This window comes from Caretta caretta, chromosome 5 (genome assembly GCF_965140235.1).
Source record: "Caretta caretta isolate rCarCar2 chromosome 5, rCarCar1.hap1, whole genome shotgun sequence".
In the NCBI taxonomy this organism is placed as follows: Eukaryota; Metazoa; Chordata; order Testudines; family Cheloniidae; genus Caretta; species Caretta caretta.
This window is the reverse complement of record NC_134210.1, coordinates 5,852,772-5,864,811: the sequence shown is the minus strand read 5'-3', so window position 1 is coordinate 5,864,811 and position 12,040 is coordinate 5,852,772. Positions and strand designations below refer to the sequence as shown.

The window sequence follows — 12,040 nt, the reverse complement described above, 5'->3', positions numbered from 1 at the left end:
TTCATGCCACGGTTTCCAAAAGTGACTAGTGATTTTAGCAAAAAGAAAAGGAGTACTTGTGGCACCTTAGAGACTAACCAATTTATTTGAGCATGAGCTTTCGTGAGCTACAGCTCACTTCATCGGATGCATACCGTGGAAACTGCAGCAGACTTTATATACACACAGAGAATATGAAACAATACCTCCTCCCACCCCACTGTCCTGCTGGTAATAGCTTATCTAAAGTGATCATCAAGTTGGGCCATTTCCAGCACAAATCCAGGTTTTCTCGCCCTCCACCCCCCCACACAAATTCACTCTCCTGCTGGTGATAGCCCATCCAAAGTGACAACTCTCCACACAATGTGCATGACAATCAAGTTGGGCCATTTCCTGCACAAATCCAGGTTCTCTCACCCCCCCACCCCCCTCCCAAAAACCACACACACAAACTCACTATCCCGCTGGCAATAGCTCATCCAAAGTGACCACTCTCCCCACAATGCGCATGATAATCAAGGTGGGCCACCCCCAGCACAAATCCAGGCCTTCTCACCCCCCCCCCCCACCTCCATACACACACAAACTCGAGCAGCCAGATTTTTAAAGGGCGGGTGCTCAGCACTTCTGAGAATCAGGCCCCTTTAACTGGGCTGCCAAAAATACAAGGCACCCAAGAATCTCCTTGAAAAATCTTGGCCTCTAAGCTTAGCTCAATAAAGAGCTACTGCTGGAATATTTAAAGGCATGGAAGACCCTAAAACATTCAAGTAGCCCTGAGTGTGTCTTCACGGCTCTGCCAGCTCATAGATGCTTCTCTTGTTCTTTCTAGTTTGGGTTCCCTTTATCTTAAATAAAAAGTCAGTCCAGTGAAGGTCTACGGCTGCTCATTGTGTACGGAAAACAATGGAACAGGCCGGGGGTCCAGATCAAGAACTGAACTTCCCTACAGTTTGCAGTGCAAGATGTATTCATTTGATCTGACTTTGCCTGCATCTGAGTGGATTCCTATTGTCAATGTGGGGAGGCAGCAGGGGAGAGCTAATGATCTCTTTAGCACTCAACAGACTAGCTATCTTGTGTAAGATAAAGGATAATGATACTTATCTGCCTCCTGGGGTGGCGTGAGAATTTGATGTTGCAGTTATTTGAAAAGTAAAAAGCACGGTCACTGACTCAGGTGGGAGAGCACCCACTGGTGAGTCACCAGCACAGCAAGCTGCACTGTAGGAAGAAGATTGTCAGTCTCCAGGGTCCTGCAATTATTTGCCTTTCTTCTGAGCCTTCAGCACTCCCAAGCAGCGGTAGCAGCTTTTGGACCCTGCACAGCCGTCCCAGTAAGAACTGGACTGAGCCGCCCTGGGATCTGGGTGTGCTTAGAGGCCAGTTCTCAGCAGAAGAGACTCAGACTCCTGGTGGGTGAACCACCCTCCAAAATTACGGTCTCCATTTCCGTACTATCGATCAAAAGTGTTTTGAAAAATCAGGCCTCAAAAAACCAAAAATCGTGAGAATGGATTAAACAACAAAATGATGTTTTTTTAAAAAAATAACACCTTTGGGTTTCTTTTCATTAGCCTTCTGGCTTTCAAGCCTCTAGGTTACACTCAAGTCACACTTCCAAGCTGCTCTCTGCAACCATGAGGTTAGAAATTTATTTTCTTTTTCAACTGTTGTATGAGGTGTTGTTGTAGCCATGTTGGTCCTAGGATATCAGAGAGACAAGAGCTTGTATTCAGGTGTAAGATCAAAAGCTCGTCTCTCTCACCAATAGAAGTTGGTTCAATAAAAGATATTACTTCACCCACCTTGTCTTTCTTTTTTTAAGCGAAAGCTGAGATTCTGCTCCAATCACATGACTCCAGGAGCTAGGGCTTTAAGAAAAGCACTAAGACCATGAGACTCATGGGAGTTGGCCACACTACAGTTTGATATCACTGACGAGAATACAAAGATAAGAGAGGAGGAAGCCAGATCTCTGGAGTGAAGGTGCAGTAGAAGGTAAATTACGTTACATAAACCCAAAATGTTACTAAGGAAGGTAATCTGGGGCACCTATAAAGGCTGACAATGTCCCTTTAACTGTTTAGTGGCCGGATCCAGCACACCCTTCAGTAGAAGCCTTTGACCTTTTGTCCTGGATTCCCTTTTCATGGCTGCAAGGGGATGCTTGAAGCTTTGTGTTGTTGTGATATAATTCTCCCCCCAGTAGAAGAAGAGGGGGAAATGCCCAGGGGTGGGACATAGCCGCATCACAGCTTGTGTCTACCCCACCACATAGACTTGCTCCTACTTCACCGTGGTGGACCATCTCTCACAGACTAATTGCAGCAAAATGGATCGCTACAAGGCAAGGCCTACATTTAGAAGGTTTTGGTTGTACAGCTAAACCAGCATGCTACAGAGGCAAAAATGCCCTGTTGGCACAGCTTATACCCACAACACTCCATGTATTTCAGTTCTGCCCCCAAGCAAAATAAGCTCTACCCCCACCCCCGTGTCTATACTAGGGTCTTTTGCTGGCCCAACTCCGTCAGGGATCACACCTCCTCACATCCCTGACTGACATAGCTGCAACAGCAAAAGTTTGCAGTGTAGTAGACACAGCCTCCGGGTTGCACCGCACTTGGGTACTGAACAAGGTGTTATCTACATTTGGGATAATGGATTGTCAGTTAACTCAAGGGAGTTAACGCATTTGCAAAGACCAGCCTGGACGTTCTCCAAACTTTTGTGCCTTACCCTAGGCAAAACCCAGGAAAAACAAGGAGGAGGAATGCTGCAGCATCACTGCAGGGCAGGGCAGGTCTAAAACACCTTACGGTCACTGCTACCACGAAGCTTTGATTTGCCTTTATGTTTCTAAAGGAAATTCAGTGCTGGCAAGAGGTGCTGGGGTGAAAGCAACGAGCCCACACACCCTTATAGGCCAACATCTGGTCATGGCCAGAATGAGGGCTATTTAGGAAGGAAAAGAGGGACACAGGTTTTAACGTATTGAAACACTGAAGTGGGGGAGCCATTGGAAGAACTGCGGGGGGGGGGGGGATATGGCAACTGCTTGGCTCCAAAACAGGGACTGTCCCTCCTTAAATAATCCAGGGGGGAGGTAGAGTACAGGCTGCGGCAGGGCTGAGCTCTCTCCATGCCCATCGTGCAACTGGACCTCAGCCCGGACCTAGAGTGGAAAGCAGAGCTCACCCCCTATAGCAGAACCTAGGGTTTACCTGGACCAGCTACGCAGGCTGAGAACTACAGCTGCCTTGCCTGCGCTAGGATTGTAACACATTAGAAAAGCTCTGATTGCCCTCACTAGGGCAAGGCCACAATTAGCAAGAAGATGGTCCCTCCTACAAACCACCCACAATCGAAGTGGACAGCAAGTGGATACAAACAGACCAGGCAGGGAGCTCATGAGACCCACGTGAGAAGCATAGATTCCCGCACACCAGCTGCCTAAGTTTTTCAAGGCAGCACGGCACAGGCAAGTTTTAAGGGGGAATCTGGAGCAGCCTGGTGTAAAACCCGCAGATTTCAGTTCACAGGGCACTCCTCCCACACCTAAGTGTGAAGGGGCTTCTGGGTAAATCTGACAATGAACAATTAAGGCCGGGATGGAGGCCTCTAAGAGATGAGTAGCCAGGGCAAAGATATGTTGTGAAGGACCTTAAGTTAAAACTGAAAAGTAAAAGCTTTCAACCCTGTTCTATAGCTGCTCAAGCTGTTTGCTAATGGAACTCAATGTGGGCCTGTCAGCATCGTCCTGTCCACACACACACACACACACACACCCCCGGTTCCCCAAGTCACAGCAGAGGCATAAATCTGCTCTCAGATGTGACACGTGTTTCACCCACTAATTATATTTGACAGTATAACTAAACTGCACTAAATTCCCTAGTGCAAACAGAACTGGGGGGTAGGGGTGGGGTGGAAAAAAACTGCTACAACAAAGGGTATTTACAGGCAATTTAACCCCTTGGGGGTGGCTTAGCTCCTGGCATGTCTAACTCCTCAACAATATTAACATAACCAGCATTTAAAAATTGCGTCTGTGTCCCAAGAGACATGTTCGGACTTCTGAAAGCAATTTCAGTGAGAGAGGAAGACAGGCACTGCTATGCTACATCGGACCCACGGTCCATTTAGCTCAGTATCCTGCCTCTGACAGTGGCCAGCACCAGCTGCTTCAGATGCAAGAACCCTGCAATAGCAGATGTGGGAAAAATTGCCTCCACATTAAGTCTCATCCTGATCTCAAGTAGTGAGAGGTTGGCTTAAGCCCTGAACCATTAGGTTTAACATCCCCTCCAGAATGCTTGTAAGCAGGAACTAAATGGGTATTGAGACTATTCAAAGTTGTGTGTCCGATCACTAAGTTTTTGGCCTCAATGACCTCCTGTGGCAGTGAGTTCCACAGTCTAATTACACACTGCATGAAAAAAGAGTATTTCTTTTTATCAATGTTGAATACTTCACCTTTTAACTTCACTGAATGTCCCTTTGTTCTTGCACTATAAGACAAGGAAAACAGAGGCTCCCGATCTACCTTCTCTAGCCCATTCATTGTTTTATATACTTTTCTCATGTCCCCTGATTTCTCTTTTTTCACTATACTAGCTCTGGATAATCTTGCTCTCTCACTAACTAACTAACTCACTAACTCGAGAGAGAGAGAGAGAGAGAGAGAGAGAGAGAGAGTCTGTGTCTCTTATGAGAGACATGTTATTGGTGACAAAAATAAAAGCAGTTATTATAAATACCTCTTTATTATACTAGGAAATGCCTTTCCTGTTTTACATCCCAGCAGGTATTTGAGACATGGACATTTTATATAAACATTCACCATGAGGAACAAATAGGAACATTTATGAACAATTCATCTCACCTTGAGATGATTTTGGTGAAGGTATAAAGAGGGGGTGTCTTATGTCTATAGAAATTATCATCCCTTTTCAAGGGGTGCAATGTTTCTGTGAATGAGAGGTGTACCAGATTAACAGGATTAGAGATATTGCTCATGAGTTTTCTTCCCCTGAACAGATTTATAAACAGAAAGCGTTACAGATATGGTACAGGAGGCCTAACAAGAGCTCTTGATGGTCTTAGATAGTCCATTTCTCTGTACGTGCCTCCACTGATCGGACCAGACCTTCTCCCAGGATCTCAAAGTCTTCTAGAATGGCTTCCACATTGGGAACGGTGACTAGCTCCTCACAGCTTAGAGATGCCATCATTCTTCCTTTCATGTTGGATGCCTGTAACACACATGCATATGGGTTGGGCTGACATCTGCATTTTGTGCCCAGCAATGCTGTATTCTTCTCCAGAAGTTAAATCTCTAATGCAACCCCTACCCACTCCTACCCTTCCGCAGTGAGCGCAACATGACAAGTAAATGCTGCCGCTGTTCGCTCTCACCACTTCTCTTCCAATCCTGTCCCCTTTTGCTAGCACTACTGTCACTTTTAACAGCTCCTGTTACAGTCAAGTCAGCTGCAAAATACACAGTGTAAACCAGAAGGCTGCAAAAGCACCCTCTTCAGAGCATACACAACCAAGCAGCCCATCAATATAGCAATGATGCAATTTCCAAATCACAATTACCCCTTATATATGCGCACTGAACACTGGAAAATTACTCACTGATGATATTAGGAGGTGGGGATGGACCCAGGAAACCGATGCATAGAGGGTGCCTTAAAGGTCAACGGGTCAAAGACAACATGTCTGAGCTGCCTTTGCTTTGATCTGTTACTGGGAGTTAAGAACCCAATCCAGCAAGCTACTGTAGGCATGGAGTTATCTCACTGAAGTCAATAGCTATTCAGATGTGTAAAGCGAGGCATGGGCTTGAGGGCATCATCTCATTTCATCGCAGCGAATGACTAGATTTCCAAGCAGAAGCACTGCAGGGCAGCAAGTGCCCCAGGCACAGAGAGAGGAGCTACACTTGATCCTAGGGAATGAAAGGGACGGCAGAACAGCCAGGGTTGCTAGAAAAACTGTGGGCCAGTAATCACAAGTTTCTTTGAGTCTGATGAGTTCCTCGTATAAAGCAGCATGACTCACGTCCACACCTGTGCATCAGACCCACCTTTACCATCCCCCAGGGACTCTCCAAGCCACACTCTTGTTCCCAAATAGCTTTGCACGTTAAACTGCATGGCACAAACTCAGCAGGATCTTTGGGATCCCAGTGCTGCCATCCTGGACATCTACTGGTCAGTAGGAGCTACAGATACACGGCACTTCTGAAAAATCAGACCCTGGGGTGTCAAACTGGGCAACCAAAAACACAAGCTTCCTTTGAAAATGGGGCTCTTTGCCTCAGTTTCCCTGTCAATGGAGAAAGCACTCACCTACTCTCCAGGAGAGCTAAGGAGGGTGTGCGTGTGTTAGTGTTGGTCAAAGGATGTGTGTCTTGGGGGGTATTATTGCCTAGTGGATAGAGCACTGGACTGGAACTCAGGAGATCTGGATTCTGTTCCCAATTCGGCCACTGGCTGGATGGCCTTGGGCAAGTCACTTCACCGCTCTGTGCCTCAGTTTCCCCGAGTGTCAGATGAGAGGATACTGCCCGCCTTTGTAAAGCATTTTGAGACCTGCTCTGTGAGACTAGGTGACACCAGTGTTACTACAATCCCCTCCAAACTTCCCACAGCACCAGAACAAACAAGACACTAAAAGCAGAGGGTCAAAAACTCACCTTGAAAGGCTGGGGCTCGAAACTGGAGGGTTTCCACAAAACTCCAATCACCTCCCCGCCGTGCGAGTCATAGAAGAACAAGGCCAGGTCTCCAAAGGCCTCCTGGAAGAGGATTCGAAAGGGAGTCATTTCAGGCGTCAGAAATCACATGTCACAAACCCTGTGTAATGCTCCCCAGGAGGGAGATGCACCAAGGACACTGGCTCACAGCCAAGCGGGATCCGGCAAAAGCCTCTTGAAAGTGCAGATTCTACAACTGTTCCATGGATCAACACATCCCAACTTCAATTAAAACGACCTGCCCTCCAGGGGCTGGCCGCAGGGCAAACCCCCGACCCAGCCTGCAACAGAACGATACCAACTCCAAGGCACAGGAGCTCGTCACGCAGGAGGGGGCGGGATCTGCCAGCCACCGACCCTGCCAGTAACAAAGGTCACTCCGAGGCAGCAACACCAGGGAAACCACGACAGTATGGAACAGCTCCCTGCAGCCGTAAGGGAAGGAAAGAGGAGTGCAGCCAGCAAGCAGCCCCCAATGATCAGGGTTTCTCTTTTGCGTCCCACTGCAGCGTAAGGACAATATAACAGGCGCTTAGAGCCTGGTGAAAGGTCAGTAAGAGACTTCAACCTATCCCAGAAGATCTCCTCTAAACTAGAGTCCTATGTCCCTCTCGCTAGGCTGGACATAAACAGAGGAGACTGCACATTTAAGAGAGAGGTGCAGCCCACAGTGAGTACGGTTCCCAGCAGGCCATGCTCCCCTGGATCGGAGGCAGGGCCGTCTTGCAGAACCATATGGTTTGCAATTGGCCTGTGTGCCATGCACTGGCCTTCCTTGCTATGAAGTTTCCGCTTGAGTGAGGCTAACTCCTTCAGGATGAGAAACGTCTCTTTCTGCGGCAGGTCGCTCTTGAAAGTGGGGTAGAGAAGCCCACTCATAGCGCGTCAATCGCTAGACCGGGGCACTAATGAAGCTCCTTCCCGCAGTTCCTCTGCCCCCACAGCCGAGCTCCCACACAAATACTTCAGGTGCGCTGCCAGTATTACACGGAAATTGCAAAATAATCACAAGGAAAGACTCGCTCCCAGCAATACAGCACCTGGGGTCACGGTAACTAGACAATTCAGTTTCCTTTTAAAAGTTTGCCACTAGAACTGCTGTCATACTACGTGGGGCTCCGCACGGACTTGCTCTCATGGCATGAATACTTCAACAATGTGAATGACCCACCAAGCCTGTCCTCCCACAGCCTGCTCAGGCGGCTGCCTGGAACAAGGGTTCAGAAGGAACGCTCACGAACCATGATAATAGCCCCAGCTTGATTGCCCTGTGCCCACACAACCCAACTCCCAGTGCAGCAGGCGTGGGGGGGGGAGGGGGAGGGGGCGGGGACGGGACGACTGAGATTAGTAAACAACATCAGGTGTGGTCTACCTGAACGTGTGCCACCAGACACTTGGGGAACAGGGATCAGATCTCAGACACAGGGATAGCCATGGGAGGAATCATAGAAGATTAGGGTTGGAAGAGACCTCAGGAGGTCATCTAGTCCAACCCCCTGCTCAAAGCAGGATCAATCCCCAACTCAATCATCCCAGCCAGGACTTTGTCAAGCCTGGCCTTAAAAACCTCTAAGGATGGAGAGTCCACCACCTCCCTAGGGAACCCATTCCAATGCTTCACTACTCTCCTAGTGAAATCTTTTTTCCGAATATCCAACCTAGACCTCCCCCACTGCAACCTGAGACCATTGCTCCTTGTTCTGTCATTTGCCACCACTGAGGACAGCCGAGCACCATCCTCTTTGGAGCCCCCCTTAAGGTAGTTGAAGGCTGCTATCAAATCCCCCCTCACTCTTCTCTTCTGCAGACTAAACAAGCCCAGTTCCCTCAGCCTCTCCTTGTAAGTCATGCGCCCCAGCCCCCTGATCATTTTCGTTGCCCTCCACTGGACTCTCTTCAATTTGTCCACATCCTTTCTGTAGTGGGGGGCCCAAAACTAGACACAATACTCCAGATGTGGCCTCACCAGTGCCGAATAGAGGGGAATAATCACTTCCCCCGATCTGCCGGCAATGCTCCTACTAATGCAGCCCAATATGCCGTTAGCCTTCTTGGCAACAAGGGCACACTGCTGACTCATATCCAGCTTCTCATCCACTGTAATCCCCACGTCCTTTTTGGCAGAACTGCCGCTTAGCCACTCAGTCCACAGGCTGTAGCAGTGCATGGGATTCTTCCGTCCTAAGTGCAGGACTCTGCACTTGACCTTGTTGAACCTTGTTGAATCCACTTAAAGCAACTCCTAGGGCCAAACTCATGGGAGTGGCTGCCAGGAACAGATTCATAGATTCCAAGGCCAGAAGGGACCGTTGTCATCCATCTAGTCTGACCTCCCATAGAACATGGGCCAGAGAACTGCCCCAAAAGGAATCCCTACAGTAGAAACATCCCATCTTGATTTAAAAATGGTCAGTGACAGAGAATCCGCCATGACCGCTGGTAAACTGTTCCCGCCGTTAATTACGCTCATGGTTATTCAGCTTCCAGTCAGGGACCGAGTTGTACTTTCCTCTGTTAGCTCTGCAGACTAAAGTCCACCACTTCTCCACAGAACAGTTAGAGCTTGGGCAGCGGCAGTACAAGTTTCCCACCACTGCCCTGCCAATATGACACAACCCGCATCCCCAGGAGAAGGAGACCCCCCTCTAGGAGTATAACAATTCCACGCCATGCCTAGTCACGTCTCTGCTGAGACAGCCATCAAGCGGCTCATAGTGGGGTCCTCTGCAAGGTGGGTGCTTGCCGATAAACTTTCCTAAGTGCCCCTCTACTCAGCTGCTACCACTGCTCTGATATCCTTGTACACATCACAGTAGAAGTGGCTCTTAATGAGTAGCAGCCTTGCCAGCCATCTCAGAAAGGATCTTGTCTGTGCAGGGGCGGGCACGGAAGAAAGAACACATCAGTGTGGAAGGAGCAGGTGAACCAGGTTAGCATCCTTGGCACTGGAGCTGAGTGGGTGGGGACAGGGGCATCTTAAGAGGCAAGAGAGGATAAAAGAGGAGTGGCAGAGTCATCAGGCCTGAAAGGCAGGGCTGTAAATCCGAAGTGGTGCCAAAAGGAGGGATTCAAAGCAGAGGGTGACGTGCCTGGCTTGCTGGGATGGAAATGGACTGATACCCGCCAGCTCATCCCATCAATAGGGCGTTCATTCAGGCTAGGCTAGTCAGGGGACATCTTGCCAAACCAGTTTTAAAATCAGTGCCTCCCAAACAAAATTACCCACCCACACATTCCTAGACGTGGGCAAATCTAGAATGTTCAGAGGTAGGTTGATACCAAATTCCTCTCGGATGAAAGGCTCACACCAGCAAAGGGGGACAAGCAGTGATGAGCTGCCAAAATCTTAACAACCGGTTCCCTCCTCACCCCACGAGGGGGGTCCTGGCCCCCCCGCCCCCCCCCCCAGACTCCTGCCCCATCCAACCCCCCCACATTCCTTGATGCCCCCCAGACCCCTGTCCCATCCAGCCCCCTCCCCTGTCCCCTGACTACCCCCAGAACTGGGCAGGAGGGTCTTGTGGGCCACTGTAGTGGGTGCCCACCCCACTCCTAAGAGCCAGAGGCACCTGCCGGGGGGCAAGGTGGGGAGTCCCGGCAGTGCTTACCTGGGGCAACTCCCAGGAAGCATCCGGCAGGTCCCTCTGGCTCCTAGGGGTGGGACAGCGTAGCTCTGCGGGGGAGCACGGGGAGCAGCCACTCCCCCCACTGATCATATCAAAAGTGGCGCCTTAGGCAGCGACTCTGTGGGGGCTCCGGGGCTGGAGCCCCCACGGGGAAAATTTGGTGGGTGCGGAGCCCCCACGGGGAAAATTTGGTGGGTGCGGAGCCCCCAACGGCAGCTCCCCGCCCTGCGCCCGGACCCAGCTCACCTCACCTCCGCCCCTCCACCCCACCCCACCCCACCCAGCTTCCTGCGAATCAGCTGTTCACACGGGAAGCCGGGGAGGGCAGAGAAGCAGGCGGCTGCTTCGCACTCAGGCCCAGGGTGGTGGAGGTGAGCTGAGGTGGGGAGCAGTTCCCCTGCGCGCCTCCCCCGGGTTACCTGCTGCAGTGCGGGCGGCCCTCCTCGCACCCCCTCGCCCCAGCTCACCTCCGCCTCCCTGGGCCTGAGCAGGAAGCCGCCGCCTGCTTCTCAGCCCGCCCCGGCTTCCCGCGCGAACAGCTGATTCGTGGGAAATCGAGGCGCTGGGGGGCGGAGAAGCAGAGCGGGGCGGCGCGTTCAGGGGAAGAGGCAGAGCGGAGGTGAGCTGGGGCCGGGCATGGGGCGGGGAGCTGCCGGTGGGTGCTCTGCACCCACCAAATTTTCCCCGTGGGTGCTCCAGCCCCGGAGCACCCACGGAGTTGGTGCCTAAGGCGCCACTTTTGGCCGGTTGTTAAATTTAGAAGCGGGACAACCGGTTCTAAAAGGGCTTCTAAGGGCTTCTGAATTTAACAACCAGTTCCAGTGAACCAGTGTGAACCGGCTCCAGCTCACCACTGGGGATGAGCCCGTTAAGGGAATACATTTAAGCACACGTTGACTGTGCTGTGTGTTTATGTTTCAAGCCAGGGAAAGCCATCCCTCATAAAAGGGAATAAGGTTTCTGACAATCTGGAAAAAGCCCTGGTTATTCTAAGGGGTGAGTTCTCCAGAGTAACACACCGATGCCGATGTGCAGGGCTTGGAGGTGCTACACAGGCGTGTCTGGCTGGACGACAGCCATTAGCCTTCACACGATACAGCACTGAGACGGATTATTTCCCAGTAAAGTTATTGCTCTGTACATACATAGCACCTTTCCCCTGGGTAACAAAGGCCAGCACAGACATTAAAGGGACAGTGTCTGGTCAAAAACCTTATTGAAGGGCAGATCTCTGAACCTGCGTTACTACCACCACCTGAAATCAGAAAACATTTGGGTGGAGAGTCAAAGCCGCCTTGTTCAGCTACTTGAAAAATTACAGCCTTAAAAGGTTTCAGAATAACAGCCGTGTTAGTCTGTATTCGCAAAAAGAAAAGGAGTACTTGTGGCACCTTAGAGACTAACCAATTTATTTGAGCATGAGCTTTCGTGAGCTACAGCTCACTTCATCGGATGCATACCGTGGAATTATTTGCAGCCTCTGTGCTGTTTGTAGAGTACTTGTGTCTCACTAAACACGGAGTGTAAACGCAAAGGGGGTCGGCTTCCCTGACTGCCTCATGCTCTAGCCAAGCGCTGTAATTCTGAGGTTGCAAACACTGAGGGGGGAGGGGGGTAATTAAAAAAAAGTTTCCCCTGCAGTTTGGCTTTAGAAGTCCAT

At 50.3% G+C, this 12,040-nt stretch overlaps 1 protein-coding gene across 1 annotated transcript in view; it reads right to left on the bottom strand.

Moving 5' to 3' along the window:
* Positions 1-4,732: 4,732 nt before the first annotated feature.
* Positions 4,733-12,040, bottom strand: part of NOL6 (nucleolar protein 6) — a 74,030-nt gene continuing 66,722 nt past the window's right edge. The window contains exons 25-26 of the mRNA XM_048849812.2: positions 6,692-6,793; positions 4,733-5,240 (exon numbers count right to left, since the gene is read on the bottom strand). Of these exons, the coding sequence (XP_048705769.2) occupies positions 5,088-5,240; positions 6,692-6,793 (255 nt within the window). The 3' untranslated portion in view covers positions 4,733-5,087. The remainder of the gene's footprint in view (positions 5,241-6,691; positions 6,794-12,040) is intronic.